At 43.1% G+C, this 27305-nt stretch overlaps 1 protein-coding gene across 3 annotated transcripts in view; it reads left to right on the top strand.

Annotated features, from left to right (window-relative positions):
* Positions 1-15203, top strand: part of FAXC (failed axon connections homolog, metaxin like GST domain containing) — a 66470-nt gene extending 51267 nt beyond the window's left edge. For all 3 annotated transcript variants that reach the window (XM_090037162.1, XM_090037164.1, XM_090037158.1), the window contains 2 exons: positions 1577-1693; positions 4049-15203. In XM_090037162.1, the coding sequence (XP_089893288.1) occupies positions 1577-1693; positions 4049-4338 (407 nt within the window). In that variant the 3' untranslated portion in view covers positions 4339-15203. The remainder of the gene's footprint in view (positions 1-1576; positions 1694-4048) is intronic.
* Positions 15204-27305: the final 12102 nt, after the last annotated feature.

The following is a 27305-nucleotide window of genomic DNA, read 5'->3' as shown; positions in this document are numbered from 1 at the left end:
AGCTCTGTCATGAAGAGCTTGCAACCTAAGGCAATGGTTCCCAACCCATAGCTTGTAGGCACCATGCTGCCTATCAGACCTGCCAATATTGCTTGCAGCCACAGGAAATTAGAAAGTTAAAACTGAGGTTGACAGGGAGAGCAAAGTATGATGCTGCAGCTTGTTACATGCTCAGTGCTGTTGCCTGTGGGTCAGATTCCTTAGATCAGGGAACTACTGATCTAAGGAAACTGATTTTCATATATGATTCTCATTTCACTTGCATAAGAAGTTGATAATAAAATTGCCAGTTTGGTACACCTTGGAAGAGGGGGAAATGTATCACAGCACTGATCCAAAAGAATTTTAGCTTTACCCAGTTCTCTGCCCAATGTACAGGACTGACAGAAGAAAGGGGTGAGTACAGCTGGCAGTTTATAGCATTGATCAGTTGTCAATTAGCTTTTCAACTGCTTCGGTGAAATGAGCTGGTGATGTGGGTTTCCTTTCTAGCAAACTAGTATTCACATAACTCAGATCACTATCACTGTTGCATTAGTGCTGGCAAATGACTGCATGAAACCCTGCTTATGCTCCCTTGTTTTGAACCCAACGTGGCAATGTGCATCTGAGACCGCCTGGAAACTTTGCATTGGTTGTGTACACACCTACCATTTCTGAAGATGGAAAAGAGGAGTTCAGACCCCTGGGCTGTTTTTCTGGCCTCTTGTAGAAGTACTTCAGATTGCTTTAAAATTCTACAGTGAAACTGGGTATTATTTCTGAGATCTAGCAGCCATGGCTAGGGCCTTTGCAAACTCGCAAATGTGAAAAGGTACTTTGCAAACTTCCTTACAACCCTTGCATGACCATCCTAGTCTGGAACTGCACCAGATACCTGGCTCTCCAGCCCTAGGTCTCTCTCAGGCAGAGCAGGCCAGTGTTATTGAATCATGTTATGGTTTGCATTTGGATGACTTTGAGCAAGTGCTTAGTGGAGGCCATTATTCATTGTAATCTGAGGGGAAGACCTGAAACCAGATCTCTACTAGCAAGAGGCCCATTGGGCTACCAGCTTCCTTCCATCAAGATAGTCATCCTGGTGCAAATTTAATTTTTTCCAGAAAGAGGAAATCATACCTCCAGTGCCCCATTACTAACATAAAAGGCCCTGACCACATCAAAACAGGTAATTTTTTTATCCTCTGAATGACATGGTGGATTGTTCTGCCCAGTATGCTGGAGAGGCAGAGAGGAGAGGTGCAAGTATGCTGGTGGTTCTGTAACTGTATAATTTAATTGGCATGCAGATGGAGAAGCTGCAGTGGTGAATTCTTTCCCAAAGAACCCTGGGAATTCTGTAGAATTATCATAGAATCATTAAAATTTGCTCTGAGATCTGGCTATAAATAAGCCCATATGCAGTTGCTAAGGCATAGGCTCCAGACATTGATTTTTTTTACAGTGTACAGGTGGCCAACCAGGGTAATTTCAGGCAGAAATATTTTTGAAAGGTGCAGCCAGTGATTTGACTAGTATTTATATGTGAGGAAGTTATATGCAGGTCTGTAAATGTTTGGTGTTTTGCCATCTGCAGGTGACAAGAAGTACATCATGGGACCAAAGCTTTCCACTGTTGATGCCACTGTCTTTGGTCATCTAGCACAGGCAATGTGGACATTGCCAGGCACAAGGCCTGAGAGACTAATCAAAGGTAAGAAAATCTTAGATGTGAGTACCATTCATTTGTCAAAAGTCCCTCCACAGCATCCTTCGCTTGCAGGTTTGGAGCAGGCTTTAATTGCAATACTTGCAGGAGAGCACTTTCAGTTCACAGACTATTTGGAGGCAGGAGGAGTGCTTAATATTCTACAAAACTGTTCTAGCCTTTGCTGTTGCACTTATCTTCTTCAGGCTCACTCTATGTTCTGAGCCAGATCCAGACTACTGGGCTTTTCATAGGCTGGTTCTAGCCTGGGGTGGCAGTTCTGGTATAGAGTGAAGGCTTCCGCATGGGGTGGCAGCAGACGAGGTAGGGAAAGTGACTGTAGGCCAAGCAGCCGGTAGCTGCAGCAACAGTATTGGTGATGGATCAAGTGACTGCAGGGCTAACGGGGCTATCTCTGTCTGCTTGCCATCCTGTCACCAAGGGCCACGTCCATTAGGGCTCAAGAGCCCTGCTTTCTACAGCAAGCCATGCCCCCAACTTCCCTAGCCCACCAGTAGCCCAGCAGGTCAAGTGAAGCAGCTCTGAGGGGTGTATGTTTGACATCCCTCATCTACAGTGTTTTTTTCTATGCCAATTTTCATTCACTTTCTTCTCTAAGTTTTTCTTACTAGTTTTTCCTGTTGCCATTCTTGGTAATTTATACTACATCTTTCTGTTTAAAGAAACTTGGTCTTTGTTTTGTTAGTTGATTTTGTTAATAGTTTATTAATAGTTAATGCTTGTATTAATTTATTTTAGTTCAGTTTCATTAGTTATTAATTTATTAATAGGTACTAAGTAATTAATGTTTTCAAGCATTTGAAAGGAAAAATACAATGGGCCATATTCTGCCACTCTTGCACTGGGTACTGTCCTAGTATCGGCTGAAACAAGAGCCTCAGTTATTGCTGAAGATATGGAAGAGGAGAGATCCAAGCTTGAATTTTCAGATGTCACAGTGAGTGTATACACTTAATTAGGGAGAAAAAAACAATCTTCTACTTGTAAACTGAGCATATTTGGTCTTAATAGATTAATGCCATATTCAACTACCTACCAAAATAAGCAGATAGAAGCTCCTGTCGTATGCAACACCCACACTGCAGTGTTGCCCTTGATAACCAGAGCTGATTAGGATCAGGTGATAACACATTGTCCAACATAAATGGATGTATATGTTGTTTAGTGCTTCACTAAAATGTTTGTGTCTTCACCCTAAATGCACCCACCCACCCATACATACATATACTTACTAGTTTAAAAATGTGCTGAAGTGATCATATACAAGCCTGTTAAATTTATCTGGTGAGCAATGCTGCCATCTGGTGGTTGAAAATCAAAGCTTTTCTCCAATTACACCTGAAGAATGTCAGGCATTCGAAAGTTTGTCCAACTTTATCAATGCTACATTGTTGGTCCAATAAAAGATATCACCCTAAGAAATACTGGCCTCTCCAATTACACTTCATTTCAGTATGCCAGGTTTCTGCCAAATCTGTAACACAAGGATTGGTAACATTTTTGGGCAGAGTGCCAAAAGTACTCACCACCTTGACTTGTGAAACGTTGGCATTCCAGGGATGGATGGCTTGGGAACTGTAAGGAGCCTAATCCTTGTTGTGGCAGCAGAGCCCTGACCCCTGGGTCGCCATCTGCCCCGAGGCATGCATACACACTTGGACCCTAGTGCAGCTGCTTGCAGCCTCCTGGCTGCCTGCCACAGCTGGCCCAGGCTCAGGGCAGGCCTTTGCTGCCCACCATGGAGCATGGGCTGCTCATGGCAGGTTGTGGGGAAGCTGCAAGCTGCTGTACCAGGGTCTGCAGAGCCCTGGCCCAGCTCATTGCCAGCAGCTGGTGCACGTGTACCTCGAGGCAGATGGCATGGAAAGGGCTGGGGATGCACTGCTGCAACAAGGATTGGGCCCCTTGCAGCTCCCCCACTGTCCACCCGAAGGAGTACGTGCCAAGCAAAATGCTTTCGTGTGTCATGCTCTGGCACATGTATTGGTAGTTGCCTACCCCTGCTATAAAAGTTTTTCGGTGATTAGTTTTTAAAGTAGTCATTCTTTTCTCTAGAATCACCTTTTAAAAATTTAATTGTGGTTGGTAATAAAGTTACATCCATCCATAATTTTTTCACATTGATCCTTGCTTTTTACAAGTAAGTAATCATAGATCTTCTAAATTCGATTGAACTTGTAAACAGTGCCGTTAAGATGCTTGCTTACAGCTTAGGCTTTTGGAGAGAGGTTTCTACTTGCTACCTTATTTATTTTGCTCAAGAGAGCTTCCTTGGAAGCGAGTGTATCTAAGGATGAGTCCCTAGATCCACTAACACTGGCTTTTTTCACTATGTTGCAGGTGAACTCATTAATCTTGCTATGTACTGTGAAAGGATAAGAAGGAAATTCTGGCCCGAGTGGCACCATGATGATGATAACACCCTGTATGAATCCGAGGAAAGTAGTGAAATGAGCAAGGCTCAGACTCCGTTGCAGGACTTCAGCTTTTACTCAAGGACAGAAACATTTGATGAGGAAGGCACAGAGAACAGTATTTCCCATACCCCTGACACAGATTACACTGGTCACTCTCTCTTTGATTCTGATGTGGACATGGATGACTACAGAGATCATGAACAATGCAAGTGAGACATAAAAATGCCTCTCCTTTTTCTATCAGAAATGCCACCTCTTGGGATCAGTTTGATTTTTCCCAAGGTTCTGAAGAGGTTAATGCCAGTTTGGAAGAAATCATTGTGCTTGACATGGGTGTCATATGCTACCTGGACAATGTCCTCCTTATTCATTTTGTAAAACCATTTAGATGGAACTAAGGTAAACAATTTAAAAAATATAGGCCAACAGGAGGTCCAGAGGATCATAGGATTTTTAGAGCTACAGTGTACTCTCACCAAAAAAATAAAACAGATTTCAGAATCATGTGAGCTGACCCTGCAGCAGGTGGAGAGAGTTTGTGAGAGCTGGTTTGTGTTCAAGGTACTGTCTTCATGGATAAAGGTTGAGGATGGAAAGGGAAGAGGGATTACAGGAATTCCCCTCTCGCTCCGTGGTAAGAAATGATTGTGCTGTACTGAAACAGTAGTACAGCAGGGGAGTGTCAATCAGTGGCTTGAACTTTGGGTGTATATAATATGGGTGTGTGTGCACATGCAGGAAATGAGTAGGTGTCTGGTTGCCAGCAGCTTCAGAGATGGTCAGTCATGAAAGACAAGAGGAAAAGATGTTTATGCCAAAAACAACTTCTATTGTTCCTGTTCGTTACAAGAGCTCACATCTCCCAGGTTCATAAATTTTTGGTTTAAATGGAAATTGCCCAAATATTTTAGCTCAGGGTTGTCGAACTTCTAAGTAACTGGGGGCCAACACCCTGGAGGCCACACCAGCAGGGGCTACATGCCTGTGGGATGCCCCAGGGCAAACCAGAGGCTGCATGCCATGGAGATGCACCCCTGCTGCCCTGCACACCTGTGCAGGCAGGCATCCCATTGCCACTGTGCCGTGTGCCTATGTGGGTGTCTCCTCTGTACCCCACCACTGTACCACATGCCTGCATAGGCATCTCCCCTCAACAACTCCCTTTATTGCTGTACCACATGCCCTTGCATGCCGTAGCCTCACCGTCTGCTCCCTGTGCTGTATCATGCTGCCCTGCTCCCTATGGTGGAGTCAGGAAGTGGAAGCCAGTGGAGGGAGGAGGAGCCCAGAGACACTGAATGCTGTTGCATTTGGAGCTTTAGGGGGACTTGTGGCCAGATGGAAGCCTGGGAGCCACAACTTAACCCCTAGCAGGCCATGTGTGGTCTGGAAGTTGGTAGTTGGATAGCACTGGTAGCTCATTATCACATATTCCCCAGAAGTTCATTTGGAAGGTCAGGCAGATACTAGGTCCATCTAAATTCACTCTACAGTTCTGTCTGGATGAGGTGTTCTTTTTCTCGTCCTGCCACAGATTATTGTCTGATAAGCTATGCATTCTTACGCAGCTGTGGTGTGTCACCCAGAGCCAGCTGTATTGCAGAGCTGGGCGTTTCAATCTCTCTTGTTGTGCATCAGATGGTAAAGTTTGCAAATCACTTGGAAGGGCTTTAGGGTGTGTAAACCCATGATATTGGACTAGATGCTCAGAAATACAGGGTCGCCACTTGACTTGACTAGGGGAAGCCTCTGCTTTGTTTGTAACGGCTTCTGCCCTAAGGGAGCATGAAACACTCCCTAAAACCAGCTGTTTGGAAACAGATAACATACAGCCAGCTGTGCCAGTTCCGTACCCAGTGGGGATTCCCTTACACCAGAGAGGAACACCCAGGTTCTCTCTTGGCCATTTTTACAACCTTTTGTGCTAGCAAGGTTGAGACTCTGTTCATCATTATAAACTTTAGTAGCTTGAAACACAAACCAGTTTCTTTGCAGTAAAGTTTTTACCTCCCTAACATAGGGACTCACAGAAGTGTTTTTAGTTAAACCCCAGTTTTTTTAAATCTTGCATACACGCTTATCCTTCAACATGTGAGGATTCCAAATGAATTCAGTGAAACTAGTCACCTATGTGAAGTTAAGTGTGTATATAATTGGTTGTTCACATTCATTAACTGATTTCACACAGAGAAAACACATGGGGAATAAAGAATATCATGGTCTTTGTAAATATGCTTAAGACAAATCCAATTCTGAGCCTACAAACTGTGACAGTATCCTTTAAAAATACTTTACGTGCGGCTCTCTGTGTGCTTTAAAAAAAAATGTAATGTGAAACAACACCGCTGCAATATTTTTACTAATGCAACTTCCTGTATCCTGCATCCTGAACAGCTAAGAGTAGAAGGGGCACATGAGGACTTTAAATCTCATTAGTGGTTCTTTTTATGGTCAGAATTTGAAACAAGGAGTTTCCCAGGGCTTTAGAAGAAATCCATCTTTTTTGTGATGTTCTTGCTGATTTACAAAGAGATGTCGAACTAGGAAAATGTTTGTTTTAGGGAATGTCAGAGCTGGCTATGGGCCTGGAATGGAGTGCAGCTTACACTAGGAAAAACACTCCTGGCAGCTGCTCTTTGTATTTCGTTGGGAGCTATTACTAATACCTTGCATAGCATGGGGTGTGTACGGTTTTGTGTTTGTTTTAGAACAGAGCCTGCACATTCCCCTGCAGCCATGCTTCTGTCAATTATCTCCCACCTGATAGAGAAGTATCATTTGTGAAATTAATATGATCAATAGGTGAATCATAGATGAAGAGGAGGAAGATGCCATCTAAATATTTAGGAGCCAAGTCAGCAAGCCAAACACAAAAACAGGGTGCAAAGCAGTAAAGCCTCGGAACTGAAAGTACAGCTATGACAGGGTTGCTTTTGAAACTTCTCAGATAATTTAACCCAGCTATTACCTGAAGGAATTCAGGGATTGATATTGGACAAAAAGAGTCACATGGGACAGGGAACTTCATTTCTTAAAAATGTCAATGTGGTAGGGACCCTATTGTCCATGTCTCTCTTTTTTCATATATAGACTTAGTTAGGAGCTTAAATTTGCAGGCCTAGGGTAGGGACAGAAATTACACATAAATCAGTATAAGCAATCAGAAACCAATTCAAATCTGTAACACAACAGAAATTCAGCTTTCAAAATGGCTAAAACCCATTTAAGATAAATGTGGGTGGATGTATTATCAGGCTTAACTGATTTAGATTAAATCAGTTTTCTGAGCTTCTGTCCCAGATCCCCTCCAGATTCAAGTTAACTCTCAGACCCCCAGCATCCCAGGATGCTTTGCACCTGCCCCACTAGCCCTCCCTTGCAAGGTGGATGGGCTGGGATTGCCCCAAGCTGATTGCTCGAGCTGAGCAGGGTGGCATGTTCTAATGCCCCCCACCCCCTGCCCCACTTCTGGTCTAAGCTACCGCAGGCATGTGGCTGCATTTCTGGAATCAAAAGTGAATGTCTGCTCACTTGCTTAGACTAACCAGCAAAGATTGAATTGAATCATCCTTGAGCTTTTTGACTGTCTAGACTTAGCCTTAGTGTCCACAGCTGGCAACTAGGGGTGCATCAACAGAGATTTTGGGGACTGATACTGATAGCCGATTTTGAAGGAGGTGTATTGGCTGATACTGATCCAATTTCCAATGCATGCAGCTGGTAAGTCTGTTGTGGTGGATGGGGAGTGGGGATGGAAGGGGTGTGGGAGGGCAGATCAAGGCCCCTACAGTGAGGGAGGGAGTGGTGCAGGAACTGCCCAGCTGGGGCAGGGCAGGGCACAGGACGGAGCTGTGGCTCATCTGGGGGGCACGGGCAAGGGAGTGGTGGCCCACTACTGTGTGCACCCCAAGAGGGCACGGGGGGCAAGTGACCCCAAAGCTAAGCCAGGGGGGCGTGGTGGGTTAGGACCGGGACCGCACTGGGCTCTTTATCGTTCAAATTATCAGCCACATCAGGCCAATTTCTGATACAATCCATTTTCTTTATATTGGTGCGGATCCAATATCACACTGATGTATTGGTGCACCTCTACTGGCAATAGATGTGCCATAGCTGCAGGCTACTGTTAAAAAAGGAACCTGAGATAGAAGCCAGTTCATTCTAGGCTGCTAAATCTGCAGTGTCAAAAACTGAAAGTACTCACTCTACCTAATGGGCAGCAAAGTTCCCCTGCTCTATGCACAAGGTCTCCTTCTGATCTCACATTGCAAACAACAGTAACTAATGAAATCAGTGAAATGACAATGGTGTCAACCCAGCAGGAGATTAGCATCCTATTCTCCATGTTGTTAGGGACTACAAAAGCTGCCTACTCCCAGTGCTCACACCTATGTGAACAGAAACTCTCTCATGATTGCACAATGTATTCTGTAGTGTGAAATGGCGTAAAACAGCAGAATAGCAAATGAAAATTGATTATTTTCACAGTCTTCCCAGTTCCAGGGAGAGTGAAAAATAAGAATATGCCAGAACCTTTCCTTCTGAATAGCTGGGATACTAACAGATTTTACATTTCCCCCCTCTGTCTTTTGTGTATTCTTCCATATTTTAATGCTTCTTTTGATGCTTCACTTTAGAAAGGTCATAGCAGGAAATTCATTAGAAGTCCTTCGACAAGCACCGTCTGGCAATAATCTTTAGCTGTTACAGTGGAATCTGGATGGTTCATAAGGTTAAGTTCTTTAACCCTTAAACCTGCAATCCCTGGAGAAAGGTCCTGGTTCTGGAACTGAAAGAGTATGTGGGCACTCCTTACCTGTGCAGGAATCTCCGCCCCCTTTGCTATCAGTATCTTAAATCCTGCCCTTTTTAGTGCAGTGTAAACCTGGATGCTTTCAGTTAAGTACATGTACTGAGACTGATTTGATTCAGGACAGAATTTGGACCATTTGGTCTGCTTTAACAGTGAAGTAAACAGGGTGCTGCTTCAGTGAGTAAGAAAGGCTAATTTTGAGCCAGAATTCAAAAAGGACTTACGCTTCCCAAGTGTGACTTAGGCAAAACTGCCCCCTGCCTGCATTGCCACTTACCCTTAGGTTTCAGTCTCTGCTCCAAGGACTCTCTCTCTCATTCAGTAATTGTTTCATTGGAAATGCAGAAACAATCCTTGCACAGGGACTGGACCTTCCCATTCCCTGCCACCCAGAGTGTCCCTAGTAGCTAGGTTAGTGAGGCATGTTCACTCTTGCTCCCTCTTTCTGATTTAGTGAGAATTCTTTTATATACAGTGGTGCCCTTCCAACGGGAGGGAGAGAGTACCTGTGCCCCCAAATAGCCCCTGTCCTGGTGTTTACAGCACTCTCCTGGAGAGTGGAAGATGTAGGTTTGCATTCCCAGAGGCAGAGAAAAGAATCTGGGTCACATCACAGGTGAGTGTCTAATCACTGAGCTGTTGTACAAAAGGAGTGCCACTGCTTCTTCCCCTTTACAACCGTGTTCTAAAAGAAAAGAGGGACCCATGCTCTGAAGGAAGGTGTTAAGGTACCTTCAGGAGAGAAGTCCAAATTGTCACTCTTGATTGGAAGGAGACAGCTCCCTAGAGTGCAGGAGAAGGCACTTAGGCCCCTAAAAGACTTCAAGTCACACCTGTTTTGCAGGCAAACTGGCCACTGCAAGCCGCTCCCTGGTCAACCGCCAGGTTGCTTTGAATCCCATTCTGGGAGTCCTAACTCCTTCTGGACATGGCATTGGGAGCCTTGCTGTCTAACTCAGGTTTCTGGGTTTTGCTGTCGGAGTTAGGTGTACTTACAAGTTAGGCATCGCTAGTGCTCAGCATTGTCATACTGAAGTCCCTTTTTTGGATCCTGCCTTTGTCCTGAAAGGAAGAAGAAATCAGAAGTTTCTCACTGAAGCCAGGGATGAAAAAGGTTGTACAACAGTTACTTCTGCAAATAAGGTTGTTTTTTTCTGTTGTTGTCATTGCTGCTACTAATTATACTCTGAATATACAGCACTATGGGTGCATCTCCACAAGATGCTTAATTCTCAGTAGACTAATTCTACTATGCATTAATGTATCACAGGAAAAAACGTGCTAATGCACTTACGATCAATAGAATTAGCCTGCAGTAGCAATGGCATATTAATACTTGTGTAGACACACCCTTTTTCATTGACAATTCACTTAAATCTGGCTGGAACGTGGCTTATTTTAGAAAGGTAACAGCTGAAAGAAAAACAGTGGAAAGAGCCAAAGAGAGGACAAGTGCAGCAGCATCCAGCCAATATCAGCTGAGATTTTCTAGCTGCACAGATTTTCCGTATATTGATCAGTTGTATGAATGTATTTATAGCATGTCTCATGCCTTTCTTTGTTAGGAATTATGCAGGTTATTTGAGAGGAGAAAATAACATTTTTCACATAATGGTTACCTTGGGAAAAGTCTTCATTTTTGTGTTGATCACATGTATTGTTTTATTTTAAGTGAAGACAAATTTACAGAAATAGCATTTGTATATAAAAATAAATATGTTCCTTGTACATATATTTTATATTTCTAAGGTTTAGCAGAAAACAAGTTGATGCTGAACTTATCCCATCCAGATTTTCAAATACTAGTTGTGTTTTTTTCCTGCTAGATTTGTTCAAACATTTTTTGTCCACTTTTTTTCAGTAGAAAATGTCTTTTGACCATAACACACACATTTTAAAGGAATCATATAGACCCATCTCTTTTAGTTGGGGGGGGGGAAACAAATTAAAATAAAACCTTTTATTTTGCTCTTGGATAAAATCACTCCTATTTACAATGTCTTAGTATTTTTACAGTGGGAAATAAGGTTTTTTCTTCCTTTTTTTTAAGCAAGAAGAAAACAGTAGCAGTGTGCCGAGGAGGGAAGAAAGTTTACTTCTTGAAAAATGAATTAACTGGTTTTGAAACATTTGAAGAAATTGTCAAAAATGCAGACTTTGATATTCCTCACAATGTTTCTTGTACTGCCCTTACCCTTTTTGACCAGCTTTCTTTTCTACCATCAGGCTGATGAGATATATGGAGTTGAAAGCTGTCAGAGACCATCTTTTTCCCCACTGTTGTTTTTCTCCTGTTCTGCCCCCTGGTTTAAATCCTTTCCCTGATGCCTGCAAGTGACTTTTCCATGGCTGATGAAGCCTGGCTGAGACTGGAGCCTCTCAGCCGTGCTCCTGGACTGGCCAAAGAACACGTTGCAGAATGACATTAAGAATGGGTCTAAGGGCCTTCAACTCCCGATGAAAACACTTGATTCTGAAAGACTGCCTGTGCCATGATCAGAGTCTGTATAGACTCACGGTGTTTGACCTGGTCATCAGAACTGGGTCTCTGGGTCTGTGAGGCAAAATGCTGAAACTGGGGCCACCAGTTAATTCAAGGAGTATAATTAGTAGTTTGGATTACTCATTTGTTCATCAGTATCAGTCTTTATGAACTTGATTCTAGCACAGCCTTCATCCCAATCCATGCATATACATGTATTCCCTTCTCTGTACAGAAAAAAGGGCCCAGGTGCCTCTTCTGCTCTACCCAGTCCCTCTCTATGTTCTGGTAGGCTCCTCATGCAGTATGGGATTGCATAGGAAGGTGAGATAGCTTTAAATGGACAAAGGATGTTTCCCAGTAAAGGTTTCTTTCCCTCATTCTGTAATGGAAGGAAACAGTCTGAACCTCTGATCTTAGTCTGGTGGTATGTGAATATAACTCCACTGACTGCTGGAGCCACTACTGATTTCCAAGTAAGAAAGATAGATTCTGGCTCCTCATTGTTGCTGAGAGTCAGTGAATTTTTCCTTTTCATTCTGTTCCTTTTTATTATAACAGTACCAATTTTCTAATTCTGGTTTTGCAAAAATCTCTTATCAGAATAAATACATATTTCTAACCTCCCTTTTCCATTTGGCAAATGTCAACTTTGGTCCTTCAGTTTGAATAATGTTGACATGTTTGGGTTTTGTTGCTATTGCAATGTCATATTGTAGAGCTTGGTATCATGTCAGAGTGGATTTGTTTGTAAACAGTGGCATCATCAGCTGGGGCTACTGAGCTCCTTGCTTCTGAGAAAAGTCAGTAGAGAAAATACATACTTCTGGTTTTATAGGTCTTACAAAAAAAATCACATACATGTGATTTATTTAAAAGCCAAATCAAGCTTGATGTTTCAAATCTGGGGGACTGTCCCCATCCAATTATAATACTGTAAGTCACCCAGTTTGATCTTTAAATCCTTGACAGTGTCCCTTCAAATCCATTTTCTTTTTGAAGAATATTGCCTGAAATATTTTGCAGCAACAGTCTAGGCACAAATTTCTTTTTGTCAGTGATGTCTGCTCAAGTAATCATGACAGTTTCATGCTGCTTCCTTTGAAAGGGTTTTATCTGTCAAGTATTAAGAAGCCTTGCAACATATTGCCTACTGGAAAAGTGTGTTATGTACAAAGATTTATGCAGGATTGATCACCAAGTAAAATTTCTGTGGGAGGGGATGAATTCAAGTGGATCTTGACCTTAGATGCTGGAATAATAACACAAGACCTTATCTTTAGATACTTCAGCTACACTCAGTGCAAGAGAAGAAAAATACCTGTACGTCTGTGCAAAAATTGTGGATTTGCATCTGGGTACCATGTGGGCTATACTTTGTTTAAAGCAAGTTATGCTCATAGAGGATCAGAAAGCAAATTATTTTTGTTAATTGCAAAATCATGTTACATACCATGATGCCTGGGAGGTGGAAACAAGTGTACATAGTACAGTAGCAAGTTGCAGTTTCGGGGAATGTCAAAGTAGCATAATCCAGACATTAGCAACATATGGCCTGCAGGCTGCATCCAGCCTGCCGAGCCACTGGATCTGGCCTGTGGAGCTGCAGAGCTTTGCCTGTGCCCACACCAGAGCAGGGAGGTGCCCCAGGGCTAGGCAGCTGTGCCCATGTCACTGCTGCCTCTCCCCACCCTCCCAGGTCCATTCTGACATGGTCTGAGTGGTTCCCGTGGCATATCAGCGGTGGGAGGCTTTGCCTGCAGCTGGGCTAGGCAGCTGGAAGCTGTGCCTACACGACTGCTGCTTCTCCCAGTCCTCTGCTTCCTGGCTGTAGTGCAGGAGCATCTCCCAGACCATGGGGAGCTGCACTGGGCTGCTTCCAGCTGTGCCTGCATTGCAGCCTAGAGGGAAGGTTGGGGGAGAGAAGTGAAACCATCACAGATGCAGTTTGCAGCTACCTAGTCCCAGTGCAGCCTCCCACTGACTGGAAGCTGCACACACAGCGTAGCCAGGGGAGCAGGTACTGAGAGAAGTGGCAGCAGGGGGTGTGGGGAAAGCACCCTGTTGCTGATGTGCTACCAAAGCTTCCTGATGTGCAGTGGAGCTATGCTGGGTTCTGACCCGTGACTTGTAAAATATTACAGGCCCCCAGTACAATGTGATCTTCCACACCTTCTCCAAGATGATTGAGCAGACCCGTCTAAGGATCTGGTTACAGAATGTATAGTTTTCAGTAGCTTAGTAGTGCCATAAGTGTCAGATATTTTTTAGAGCCACATAGGTGTTAACTAGTATACAAGACTGTCGGTCCTTAGGCTATTCTACTCTGCTTGTACTAGAGAATAGTCTGTGTGCCTGTAAACTGATGTTGGTACTAGTAGGAGCCTTTTTGAACTGGCCTTGTTTTGGCCACATAGCAGTGGCTTCAGTTTTACACTTATCAGTGAACATGATCCAGTTAGGTACCTTCAAGTCCCATTGAAACCAATAGCAGCTGGAGACATTCATTACCTCTCCACACCTGACAGGATCAGGTCCATTAGTGTGGACTATGGAGGGAACCTGATTTTTAAACTACTAACTCTGGTCTTCACTTCTTTGCCTTAGTGGAGAAAAGTACACAACATTACTCAGCTTGGACATGGCAGTTTTAAGGAATCCTTTCTTTGATGGTCATCATGGAGGGCTTCGCTTTCATTCCTTTCCTGTACTCAGTAATGTAAAGTATGTCTTATCAGCAAAGAATTTGCAGTTCTTTGATTCAGTGTTTGGAAAAGAACTGAAGTATGTGTGTACAGCACAGGGATCTTTATATATTAAATACTTCATGTGATATTTATAAGGCTAAATCTTTACAGCCAAATCCTGTTTGCCTCATTCATGTGCTTTAAGACCAGAAAAGACTGATGTGATAATTTATTCTGACCTCATGCTGACACACAGCATAGAATTTCACTCTAATTTCCAGACTGAGTCCACCGACTTGTGGTTGAATTAAAACATGTTCTTCAGAAAGAAAGAAAGTCTGTCTTTCAGTAATGTGCCTCTATCGAAATCAGTGGTAAGACTTCCATTAACTTCACTGAGTCCAAGTTTTCACCCAAAGGTTTTGAGTAAGGAAGAATGTACTATAACTCATATTAAACTGTCCTATGGGTAATTACCCCCACTTAAAACTTGATTCAGTGTGACTATTCACTTGAGTAAGACAAGTAGGATTTGACCCTTGCACTTTTTAAAGCTGTCTAAAGAAAGTACTTTTTAAGCTTCACTGGTTGTAAAGATATTCTCACAGACAGTGTGTTTGTCTCTCTTCCTTCCTTATTTTTAATTTTTTATCATAACTACTCTTTCTTAGAATGTACAGGTTTTTATTTTCAAGATATTTGACAATTGCAGATCCCAGAGTTTTTATAATTAGAATATATAAATTCAGCAATGTTATGGACAGACTAGAGAATGCATGTGGTGGTAGTGGGGAGAGTTGGACCCAACTATACATGGTGTACAATATTTTACCAACATACTGAAGTAACACTTTGCTAAATGATGAATCTAAATGCTATAGCTGCATTCTGTTGTTTGTCTATGAACATACAAGAGACGTGAATTATTTTAGCACTGTTATTACTACTAGTTTATAAAGCCATATTTAAAACTGTACACTTGATTGTAACATAAATTTAAATTGTGCACTATGTTGATCCATGTATATACATGTGAAAATCTATATATTTGGTCTTACTGCTGTATGTAATTGATGTGTAAATTATAACTGATATATAATAACTTGCTGTGCATGTCTTGATTCAGACCAGAACTGCAATTTGTAGATACCCAGGATCTAACAATACACAGTTTCTAATCCATATTTAGTTAAACATTTCACCTATAGATTCATCTGTGAATACATATTTTGAAGATAATGAGAAGCCCTTGTCCTCCATATGCTTAAAAATGTGCATAACTGCCTTTTGCACTAAGTCCCACTAGGTTAAATCCTGGCTGTTTTGCAGTTAATCACAACATTCCCATTGAATTGAATGTAGTCAGAATTTAACCCAGTGGGACGATTTAGTCTGTTTCAAGTTAGACATGTGACCAAGGAGTGAGCCTAAAATTCCTACAAAGTTAATGAATTGTATGGCTGTCCAATGGAATTTCAGCTTGATTCTTTTAAATAAGAAATAGAACCTAGGAGGAGCCTCCTAGGACAGTATTTCCCAGTCTCAAGGCTGCATTTCCAAGGGAGGATGTGGAGTAAAGAGGAGAAACAATGGAGATTCCCCACTGCAAGTGTACTGTTAAGAGTTTGGGTGCTGCATAAAACTTTTCTTGTTCTTTTGGCAGCCTCCAACCTGCTGCCTGTAAGAACAGGATACATACAAAGCTGCCAGAAGCAACTTAAGTACCTCTGCTGGTCTACATTATCAAGTTCTCCTGGCAAGTTTGGTGGAAGAAGCTTGCATGTGTAGAACCACCAAGATCTTCCTTGGGGATAAGGGTCCCAGGTTTCTGTTAGTGACATTTTACCATGTCTCTGGAGGTGCAGACAGAAGTGCAACTCCCCTGTCTAACTCATGATGTTTCACAAAAAGCACCATGAATTAGACCAATCCTCTCTACCCAACAGACATTAGCTGTTGGGTCAGGAGCGTGTGGGAATGAGCTCCAATTCTGAGTAGATCCAGGGAGACAGGCTGTCTCTGCAGCCTTTTTCCCAAGCCCTGTCCCTCCTCTTCCAGCCTCAAAGTGCTGTCTCAGGATGGGACTGGGAAAAGGCAGCAGAGGGAGGTCCATTCATGGGTTTCCCCAGCCTGCACTGGAGTGTGGGGGAGGTGGATTGGAGCCCCCCATTTTGGTGGGGAGTGGGCTGCAATCCACCCGCCCACCCTCCAGCACTGGCTGGACAACCCTCAGAATGAGCTCCCTCCACTCCCTTTCCCTGCTCCCGTTCTGAAACCAGCACCAGGAGCAGGGTTGGGCTGTGTCATCCCAGCCCTGCTCCCGGCATGTGCAAACATAAGTTAATAAAGGTGCTCTGCTTTGGAGCACGTTCATTTGAATCCTCATGTAATGAATGTTCAGACTGTCATGGGATTAGGCCCTTTTAAAGTGCTTTGCAGCCATGCACTTGAGTTAGGCCATGGCTGTAGAGCACTTTCAGGGGCCAGATAGGGTGAAAATTACCACTTCTGTCTGCGCCTTGAGCGACAGAAGCCCTTGGCCACCATGGACTTGCTGGAAGAAGATGCATGGAAATGCTTCCTTAGCAAAAAGAGATATTTTTGTTTAGGTGAGTAAGATTCTCAAGTCTGCACAGGCTGGACCAGAGGGTCACCATCACTGAAGACAGTCCAGTTGTCCTCTGTCCTCTATTGATACAAATGCTCCTGCTTAGCAATCCCCTGGTAGCAACTCCATATTTCCATGTGTGCATTGCTTTGGAAATGAGCTTGACCTCTATGGGCTAAAGAGAACAGAAGATGGCTCTCTTTAGATGTGGCCTGCCATTTTGCAAACTCTCATTCTTTCCTAGCTCTCATGTATGTCAAGGTTATCAGCAAATGTGTGTAAGACAGGCTGCAACTAAGGTGAGCACTCTTGCCAGGGGGTAGGAGGGAGGTTTGGAATCTCCTTCAGCCATTGGGGTGAAGGGGTTGTTCAAACCCAGCTCCAATTCAACAAGAAAGAATAGCATGTGTTTTATAAAATTGCAGAGGCCAGGTATGGAAAGAGAAGAAGCAAGTGCTGGACCAAAGGAAAAGGTCCTCAACAGGCATGCCCCAACTAAATGAATAGCTCTGGGGGTATCTGCTAGAGCAGTGTTTCTCGACCTGTGGGTTGCAACCCAAAAGTGGGTCTCAACAATGTATGAATGGGCTGTGAACAAACTTTTAAAATGGATCAACAAATTTAAAAAATGGATTGTCCTTTTAGGAGAAAACATGGGAAAAACATAGGAATGGGGAAAAACATAGGAATGGATAAAAACATGGGAAAGTGTGGCTTTTTCATTGCAGGCTGGCATGGTTCCAACCTGTAAAAGGCTTCTTGGGGTTTCTTGGGGCCCTATATGCCTCACATACACCCCACCCTGCCCCACATATTTGGGTGCTGGAGTCTCGGGGTGGGGAGAAATGGGTCAGGAGTGAGGGGCACTGGGTTGGGACTGGCCATTGATGTTTACAGATGGGTCCTGGTACAAAAAAGTTTGAGAACCACTGGGCTAGTGTACTTTTTGAGGAGTATCCTCAAGGATAAAAGAGATATTTTTGTTTAGGTGAGTAAGATTCTCAAGTCTGCACAGGCTGGACAATAGGGTGACCATCACTGAAGGCAGTCCAGTTGTCCTCTATCCTCTCTTGATACAAATGCCTTAATGTCCTGTCTCTGCCAATGATAAGCCTGTACTCCACAAGTCCACAGCTACATCCTTAGGAGCTGACAACCAACCCATGCTTCCACCTATCTTGACTAGTGATACATCTGCTCACACAGATCCAGTAAGCTCTCTTTAAAGTGCCTGGTTGTTTACAAGTGCTCTATGATGACTTTAGTGCTAGAGGTTGTGATTTAAAGACGTTCCCTAATTAAGGAGGCTCAGGAAGCTGGGAATTGGGAGATGGTTCCTGAGTCAGGTTAGTATGAGCAAGGTGGACAGAAGGTCTGCAGAGGTTGCCTATTGCTCTACAAATAAAATTCATTGTTTAGTTCTTTTCTTTCAAATATGCCTGTGTTTATCAAACCTGGTGATCACTACAATGACCTCCATAGCTTTTAGCAGTTCTCTACAAGAGCCATGATTTCTGGAATTCCTGAGGATAGCTGCTGAATTGAGCCTAGAGTAACCCCATTAATATAGTTCTGGGCTTGGAGAACGCCTGCGGGTGTTGGTATTTGTCGTGTGGTGAAGTGTGCTTGAATACTTCTGATCTGGAACTTGCCACTGTCAAAAAAGCCCTGATCCTGTAGGAAGAACCCTGAGCATACATAATATACACTGGGCTTCTTCAGGGCGCCCCAGAGAAGGACAAGGAGCAATGGCCATAAACTAGAGGATGGTTTCAGATTGGATACAAGGACAAACTTCTTTACAGTAAGGGTAACCAGAACCTGGAATAGACTTCCAAAGGAGGTGGTGAGTCCCCAACCTCGGAAGTCTTCTAGAGGACACTGGACAGACACCTTGCTGGGATCATTTGATCTCAGAAGTATTCCTGCCCAGGGCAGGGGGTTAGACCAGATGATCTTTTGAGGCCCCTTCCCCTTCTTAATGTTAAAATACAGCAGAAAGATGACATAGTTATGGTAGGAGGACACCCATCTTTTATAGTAAATACCAAGTGGTAAGAGTACTCGCCTGATGTATGACTGACTGTCTAAATATAGGGTTGATGTTTTGAGCAGGGCCACCCTCCATCTCCTGTTAAAACAGTAACTGGGCAATAAAGAATGAAAAATTCATTGGACCAGGGTGATAAAGTGCACAAGAGGGAGCCTGACTGTAGTCTGGTGATTAGGGCCTTGGGGGAAGGGCGTCAGGGTTCTAGTTCAGGCAGGGGTGGGTAAAGTCCAGCTCATGGGCTAGATTAGGCATGTGGTAGACCCCATTTCCCAGCAGCCACTGCCTGCATCATTGCAGCCAATTTCTGTGGAGATCCCAGCAGTGGTGGCTCTGTGAGAATGCAGGGCCAGGGGTTCCCCAGCAGTGCTGGCAGGGCACACAGCTGGGCGGGAGCTGCTTCAGGGCTGAGATCTTGCAGAAGTGACAGCATGGGCCAGAGCTGCAATCTACAGCCTGCACGCCTCTGCTCTGGACCACACTGTCACTGTGGGAAAAGCAGGGGGGCTGAAAACCGTTTGCTTTTACGAGAACTTAGGAAGCATCTACATGCAGCTTGTTTCCCGCTCTGTTGTGCAAACATGCAAACCGCAGACTTGCAGTTAGAAAGTCCTTAGCTTCGCAACTGTGCTAGTTTGAAATGCGATTGCGCTAATGGAATTTTCCCAATACCTTGTAATCAAGTATATAAGCAATGGAGAATAGGCACTCAGGGTCGGGCTTTGATCTGAGTCTCATGACTCCAGGCCGACCTGCTTGCAAGCAATAAAGGCTTTATCTCTGTGGCTTGTGGTGTGACTCACTTCTGGGGACCAAATTGGAACTTAGCCTCCAGGAGCTCGAACGGCCCCTTGTGCAACATCACCATTGCAAGATCCCAGCCGCAGAGCCCCTCCCTACCCAGCCACATGTCTTGCCAGCGCTCCTGGGGCTGATCTCCTTAAAAACCCTGGCCCCTGTGCTGTCGCAGTGCCACCATTGCTAGGGTCTCCATGGAAACCAGCTGCAACTATGTGGGCAGGGGTTGCTGGATCCACCATTTTGCCCAACCCTGTTCTACTTTGTGTTTCCATCACTCTTTAAGGTTGCTTAATCCAATGACTGTCCAATATGCAAAGCAAACAAGCTAGATATTATCCCAAGAGCAAAGAGCAGTAATCAGGACTCTACATTCCTCATTCAAAATGGCTGACCTCTCCTGGGTTTAAGATAAAGCAAAGATCAGGCCTAGAAACATTTACCTCCTTTACACATTTGAGAATGTTATGAGGAACTGGAAATGCTTTAGCACCTGGAGCACTTGTGCAGAGCACTAAAAATGATCCGGGGCCTGGGAGACGAGATCCGGGAGGAAAGGCTGAAAAGGCTAGAGTTATTTAGCCAGGAGTAGAGAAGATTCCAGGAGGGATTTTGTAACAGCCCTCCAATACCTGCAGGATGATTATAGAGAGAATCTAGAGAGATTATAGAGAGCTGGGCTTTTCTGCATGGCTGTAGGAGACAGGACTACATGCAATGACCTCAAGCTACAGCGCGGGAAACTGAGGTTAGAGTTTAGGAGGAACTTCCTGACTATGAGGGTGTTCAAGCACTGGAACAGGCTACTTAGTTGTGGAGTCTCCATCCTTGGAAGTTTTCAAGGGCAGGTTGGGCAGACACTTGGCTGGGATGGTTTAGTCAGAAAAGATCTTGCCTTAAGCAGGGAGCTGGACTAGGTGACCTTGTGAGGTCGTTTCCAGCTCTACATGTCCTATGATAGCCCATTATGTGGAAGCTGCATGAAGAAATGGCATGGCATAAAGGGTTTTTAGGAATGACTATGGAACAGGCATATTATTCTTATTGAAGAAGGCAAGAGCTATACAAACTTGTGTTTTATACAAGTCAGGTGGAAATGCTGGAGGCCCCGATTTTGTTTTGTAATTGATCACGTAGCTTAACTAGAGATGAGCGGGGCGTACCAGCCCTTTGCACAGTTTTAGACGGGGGTGCCAGAATGGTGGCCCCAGGGAAGTCCTCATTACACGGGTTGCTGCAGCTGGCGTGAGAGGATCCTGCTTTGCAACAGCAGCAGCCCTGAGCACCTGCCAGTTCAGATGCTGCAGCCCTGGTATGGTGCCAGAGCAGCAGCAGCAGGGATCTTTAAGCCTCCAAGGTAGGATAAGAGTTGTGGATAACACCCCCACTCTTAAAGCTGGGCACAATGTCCTTCCCCCTCAAATTTGCTCAGGGTGCCAAAATAGCCAGTTATGCCAGTACATAGATGTCACATGGTCATTAAGAATTGCTAACTGGACCCTAGGTATTTGACTATTATACCATACTTCATTTGAGCTTTCTTTTTCTCACTTTTACCTGGGTTTAATTAGCTAGGAAGTAGACTGTATAATCCTATTAATTTGACTCCACCAATGCTTCTCTTCCCATATGGCTGTTCAAATAGATTGACCCCTTCAACAATACTTTTGCAAAAATCAAGGGACAAAGGAAACTCCCAACACTGCAGTGCTACCCATGCACATTTTTAATATAGGTAGATCTCTCCTATCTTAATTATCATAGCTTTCCCCTGAGAGGAGCTTACTCTATAAAACTTCCATCCTCCATTTTGAAATCTTTCTTCCAAGCAAACATGGCACCTTACCTGCAGGCATCTGTTTCCAGACAAGGTAGGTAAAGGAGAAATTTCAACTTTAGTTTGTTTTTATGGCAGGAAGAATAAGGGCAGACTAGTGTATTTTCACCTCTACCAACCATTCAAACAGTCTTCTACCAAAGCAGCATGAGAACGTCTTGAAAAATAAGGAGATTCCTAGTAATGACCTCCTGAGGTCCCTTCCTTCCAACCCTGATTTTCTGAGTCTATGAATGCATTCTGGGTTCTTACTCTCATTAAGGTTTATAAGCTGCTTTCTGTGCTGATGAGGGCTAAAATTTCACTTCATTTTTAAATGGAAGCTGAGATGCTTATATGTAAGCAGGACTCTTGGAGAAAATCATCAAATGTCTCAGGATGCAAAGTGAAAGGGGTTGGTCAGGTTACAAAACACCTAGAGGGGCTGGTAAATTTATCTTCCATTCAGTGTAGTTTCTTGCAATTTCTGTGGAAAAATGGAGTAGGAATATAGAAAGAAGGGGAAAAGTAGTCTTCAGTAGGAATTTACTGAGGTAATATGCATTTCAGACTTGTATATCCCTGGACATCATTTTTCTTGTACTTCTCTGGTTTTTTACTTTGACTTCATTTCCGATCTCATCTGGAGATACTTTTTTTCTGTGCATGGTCATTTTTCTGGCTTTGCTCTTGTTTAAAATTTGATCTGTATGATTTTATTCTATATATTGTTTGGGTTTCCAATTGGTAATGAAAACCCCTGTATTGTCTTACACTGACAAGAGATTTACTAGGACTCCAACTTTCTAAATTAATACTTATAAATACGTAGTGCTTAGTTATATGTGTTTGAAAAATAAAACACAGTGTAAGAAGCAAGCAATGCTGTTAGCACCTCTAAGACATAGTGCTCTGTTTTTACCTAAGGGGAAGAGAGATTGCATGAATTTGACCACGGTTATATAGTGAGCCCATAGCAGAACCAGATCCTGAAATTCCTGGTTCCCAGCCCAAAACTCAAGTCACAACATCATGTTTCCTGTCACTAAAAATATATCAGAAAACAATATATATTCCTTTCATCTAACTTCACACCTAAGGCTCCATCCTCATGCTGCCAGAGAGCTAGGTTTTCAAAGATATTAAGCACAGGTATATGCAGATGACTTAGGCACTTATGTCCCATTGGTATAGTTCCCCAAAAAGACTTAAAGTTAAGGTTGTGGTTTTATTGCTTAACAATAATTCATCTGCTTTTTGACAAATAAATGGCTCCTTTCAAGAGAACCCATAGTCATAAAAAGTTTCCTGATAGCCTGCTTTCAATCATGTTAACTATAGGAAACATCTTTAGTTTTCTTCTTTCTAGTCCTGCGTTGTTCTTAAAACATACTATCACATTCTCAAATAAGGTATTAGCTAACAGAATACTAAGAGAACAATATGTGCTGAGAGACCCATTAGGTATTGTGAAAGGAAAACAGCAGAAAATATAAGGACGGATGCTGATGATAGCATTGTCTTTAATATTACTGTTGTCTTTAGTACTATTGTTGTCTTTAATATTCAGTAATCATTTATAGTAGGGCGTAGGTGCTCCCATCAGGATAAAGCCTGTTGTACTAAGTCTTGTACAAACATGTCAATGCAGTCCATATGCCAAAAGGCTTCTTGTTAAAGACAAGCAGTGGTATGAGGATGGACTTAGAAGAATCATTTACACATACAAGCATATATCTAGGTACTGTGGCAATTTTCTTTTAATGATATTAAATAAAATACATATTTAAAAGACATTATAATAATATTAAGGTTGCAAAGTCAAGCACTCAAAATTTAAGACAATGACAGAATTAAGCTTGAGTCCTGTTGTGCAGCTGTATTACACATCAGTCTGTAATTGCTGGATCACATACTGTTTTTCTTCCACAGGAACCCTGCCTTGTTCAGTGCACAGAATAGATAGCAGTCAATACTTCATTTTCTTTTCCTTGCCTTAGTTACTGCAAACTATTCAAATCCAACAGTGAAGAAAGAATTATTTGTTTCCTCATAGGCTTTTGTATGCTGCTCATCACTAGAGTATCTGAGGACTTTACAAACATTCATGGTGTTATTGTCACAGCTACCCTGTGAGATATAATAATAGACCTGAGTGGGAAAGTATGGAACAGCAGATTTATAAAATGGACCTTAAAGGTGAGGACAAGAAGATTAAATCTGAAACAGTGAAAAGGAGGGATTCAAGGAAAAGTGATGATATTGATGGCTAGAAAATGCTATTTAGGGGTTTGTTTTGGGAGATTGGCTTGTAGGTAAAGTAGATTTATCTTAGAACAATGGTTCAGGGGAATGGCAAGGGTTAGTTGATTTCTAAAAGCCTGTTTGTGACAGTTTCTTCAAGGCCTACTGTGTCTGACACAGGCTAGCAGGAAGCAGACACACAGGCTGGGAAATTGAAGACATGTACCACACTGTTCCATAACATGAGATAAGAGACTGCATTGGCCAGGTCACAGTGTCCTTTGGATCTCTGGCTTTGGTAGATTGACCAAATTAGGAGAAATCAGTAAAGCCCAAATGAGGATGTGTGCATGTGAAACAAAGGAATATGCTGACAGGACAAAATGTGGACAGTATGACGACCACAGGGAGACCAATTAATGATGCCCGAAGATGAAGAGTTATCAAAGGAGAGAAATAATACAAAAGGAGGGATTTCAGAGCAGCAAAGGGTCCCTGAGAGGGGAACCCGAGGCCACCATGGACAGAGGGCACACCACTAGCCCAGGTCACCTACCCCACCAGGGAGGGGTGGGCCTCAGCCTCTAGGCTGCTGACATCTGACATTCAAGAGAGAACCTGAGTGAAGCTTGCATACTGGTCAGATGTACCTTGACTCTGTGAACCCTGGGACTGGTAGATATAGAATTGTTTACATTATTCTTATCTGCTATCACTGTGTACCAATAAAATTAGCCTATTATCAAATGGAGAGGTCATGGTTGGTCTGAGAGTTTTGGGAACACCCGGAACAATGTATCTGGGTCATAAATCCAGTGCCAACAATTGGCGATTCCACTGGGATGGGGACAGTGACTCTGACTCAGGGACCAGGTCCAGTGCCAATAATTGGTGACTGGGACTTTAGGGCAGTAACCTGACTGATCAGGCAATTTCTTGATACAGAGTGAACCTCTTTAGAAGGGTCAGTCAAGACTTATAGTTGGGTAAGGCTATGGAACTGTGGGTGAAGATCTATTTGTAAAGTAAAGCTGTATGGTAGTTTCAACTAGGGTTGTAAGCACAGGCAAGCAGGAAGGAAAGTGCTCTTAGCACCTGCACTTTGAGAGGAGAAGATTACTGTAATTAAGTTGGAAGACAGGTGTTTGGATTACAATTGTGGTTGTTGTGAATGAAAGAAAATGATGGAAATGTCACAGAGGGAAAAGTAAGAAGTTTTGGACACAGTTTGCATGACTGGAACAAAGGAGAGAATGGAGACAAAGCAGGGCCCTGGTTCCTGGACAAAGTAGGTCCCTGGTTCATGTTGCATGAAACATCCATTGGATTAAACAAAAATAATCCTGTGAACATGGACTCAGGCTCACTCTTCCTTAATTTCCTTTTAGGCCTGTGAATTTACCCAGTGGCTCAGCTTCCACATGCAGAATGGAGGGGGTGTTTACTCCCAAAAAAGACTTTCACTTGCATAGCAGGTAGAAGATGTGAGTTTGAATCTTCTCAGGCTGAGAAGGGCTCAGGACCTATATCTCCTGCCTTCTGCTTGTGTGCTGTAACCACCAGGTTATTGTATAAAATGTCAAGAAACATTTGGATGTTTATCTTGGTGGGATCCTATGATCCCTGCTGACTTCTTGCCCCTGGGGCAGGCGGTTGGACTCGATGATCCTCCGGGTTCTCTTCCAGCTCTAGTGTCTATGAAATCTATGAAAATGCAGGCACCAGCAACTGTTCCTCCTTTGAACGACAGGAAAGTAATAGTGCTGTTGTTTTGTGCATCAATTTTTAGTAGCCATGTGTGTGGATACATTATTATTTAAGAACATAATAAGAGGAAATTTGAATAGTTTTCTGATGGAGGCTTCATTGCGTGCATACTTGCATCTACCAGGATATAACTGTAAGAACAGGACCCATCATATCTGTCTCCTTTCCTCATTGAATCTTGTATCCTCCAGCTGATCCATTGCCTTCTTTATTATGACTCTTTTTAGCAATATAGATGTAAATTTTCATTTGTACTTTCACTGATACACTTGTTGTCAGCTGTGTTATACCTACTAAAAAAATGCATATGATTACTTAATGTGCATGTAGAAAAACATGGGACTCAGGAGATGTTTGATTAGCTGTTGAAAATCTAGTTGTAGCTTATACTGGTGTGTCTACACATGCACTTTAAGGCACATTAGCTTATTTTAATGTGCATTAAAGCATCACAAAAAAGTGCTTGTCACACAAGCCTGCTCTCTGCTGGGACTACCTGCAGATGCCTCCAAAGGTGAACCACACTGAAGTCACCTGCCACATCTTTGATTTTACAAAGAAAAAGGAAGATTCATCATGGTGATGGGTTGATGATTTGGGGCTCTACCTCCCCTACACCCTATCCATGCACCAACTGTAGGAGTTGCCAAGGATGGAATCATCACCTGGTCAATGCCAATGAATGTATTCAAGGACATTGATACTAGAATCACTCAGGTGAAACCTCAGCACCAGTACTTCATGATGCTGAAGAATGCTCTATGGCTGTCATCCAAAATGCCCCAGTTTGGGTATCAAAGAAATTTATGAGACCAAAATAAACAATAATGTACTTCAGCAGTAGAGGCATGTGCTTTTGCTTTTGAAATCATTGATGGGTAAGCTTCTAGGTTCCCTGGACCAAGATTCCCCCTCTTGATCCTGATTGTCCCTCCTTACTAGGCTCCCTGATATGCCCAAAACAAATATCAAGGAAACAAAATAAGTCCAATAGGACCATTCAATTTCAAACCATTCATAAGGAAAAGATAATACCCTGGGGACATCAGGAAAACTGAACCTAAACCTTTTGCTACAGTCCTTTGGCTGGCCTGAAGCTCTTCAGCTCCGATGTTGAGTCCTTAGAGTTTTCCCACACAAAAAAGAAATAGACTGCGTACCCTCTCATGGTCTACCCTCTTGGTGGGGTCCAGAATGTCAGGGAAACTTGGGTCCCCTTTTTGCCTCCACCCCCTGGAGACTGACCCAAATGCTGTCAGGCTTTCCAGTTCCCAGGTTCTATTGCCTGACATCCCTCCTTCTCCTGGTGAGTCTATCTTTTCTTTTATATTGCCAAAATATTGTGGCCTTTTCATGTCATCTGCAGTGCATCCCCAGAGTCATATGGAGCATGAGCTGATAAATTGGCATGGCATCCCTGTATACCACTCTTGCTCCTGCTGCTCCACCCCTGCCAGGAAGTCTGACTTGTAACCGTCTTTGATTGATCTACAACCAGCTGAGTTGCAGCTGCAAACTATATTCTCAGGGAAGTTTCTTAGTGGAGTTCATCTGTCTCCTAAGCCCTTTAGCTAATGTGTATTAAAATGGGCTAATGCACCTTCTCTTGTACCTCACAATGGAAGTACTAGATTTAATGTGGATTACCTAAAGTTCATTAAGAACGTGTAGACACATCCACTATGGACCAAAACCTCTTTACAGATATCAAATGGTGGTGTCAAGTTATTGAGTGAGGGATTTCTAATTGACATTCGTAGAATTAATGTTGAGAAAAAAGTAACCCCAGTGGAAGAGAGAGAAAACTGGTTTGGACACAGTGTTTATATAGCTATGGGTAATTCTGGAACCCACCTGGGGAATAAAAGTGAACTGTAGTCTGTTTAATGAAATGGTTCACAGTTTCAAATCTTTT

Source organism: Crocodylus siamensis, chromosome 1 (genome assembly GCF_052110815.1).
Source record: "Crocodylus siamensis isolate JL-2025a chromosome 1, ASM5211081v1, whole genome shotgun sequence".
Lineage (NCBI taxonomy): Eukaryota > Metazoa > Chordata > Crocodylia > Crocodylidae > Crocodylus > Crocodylus siamensis.
Note: the sequence above shows the minus strand (reverse complement) of the source record. Positions and strands in the feature narration are given on the sequence as shown.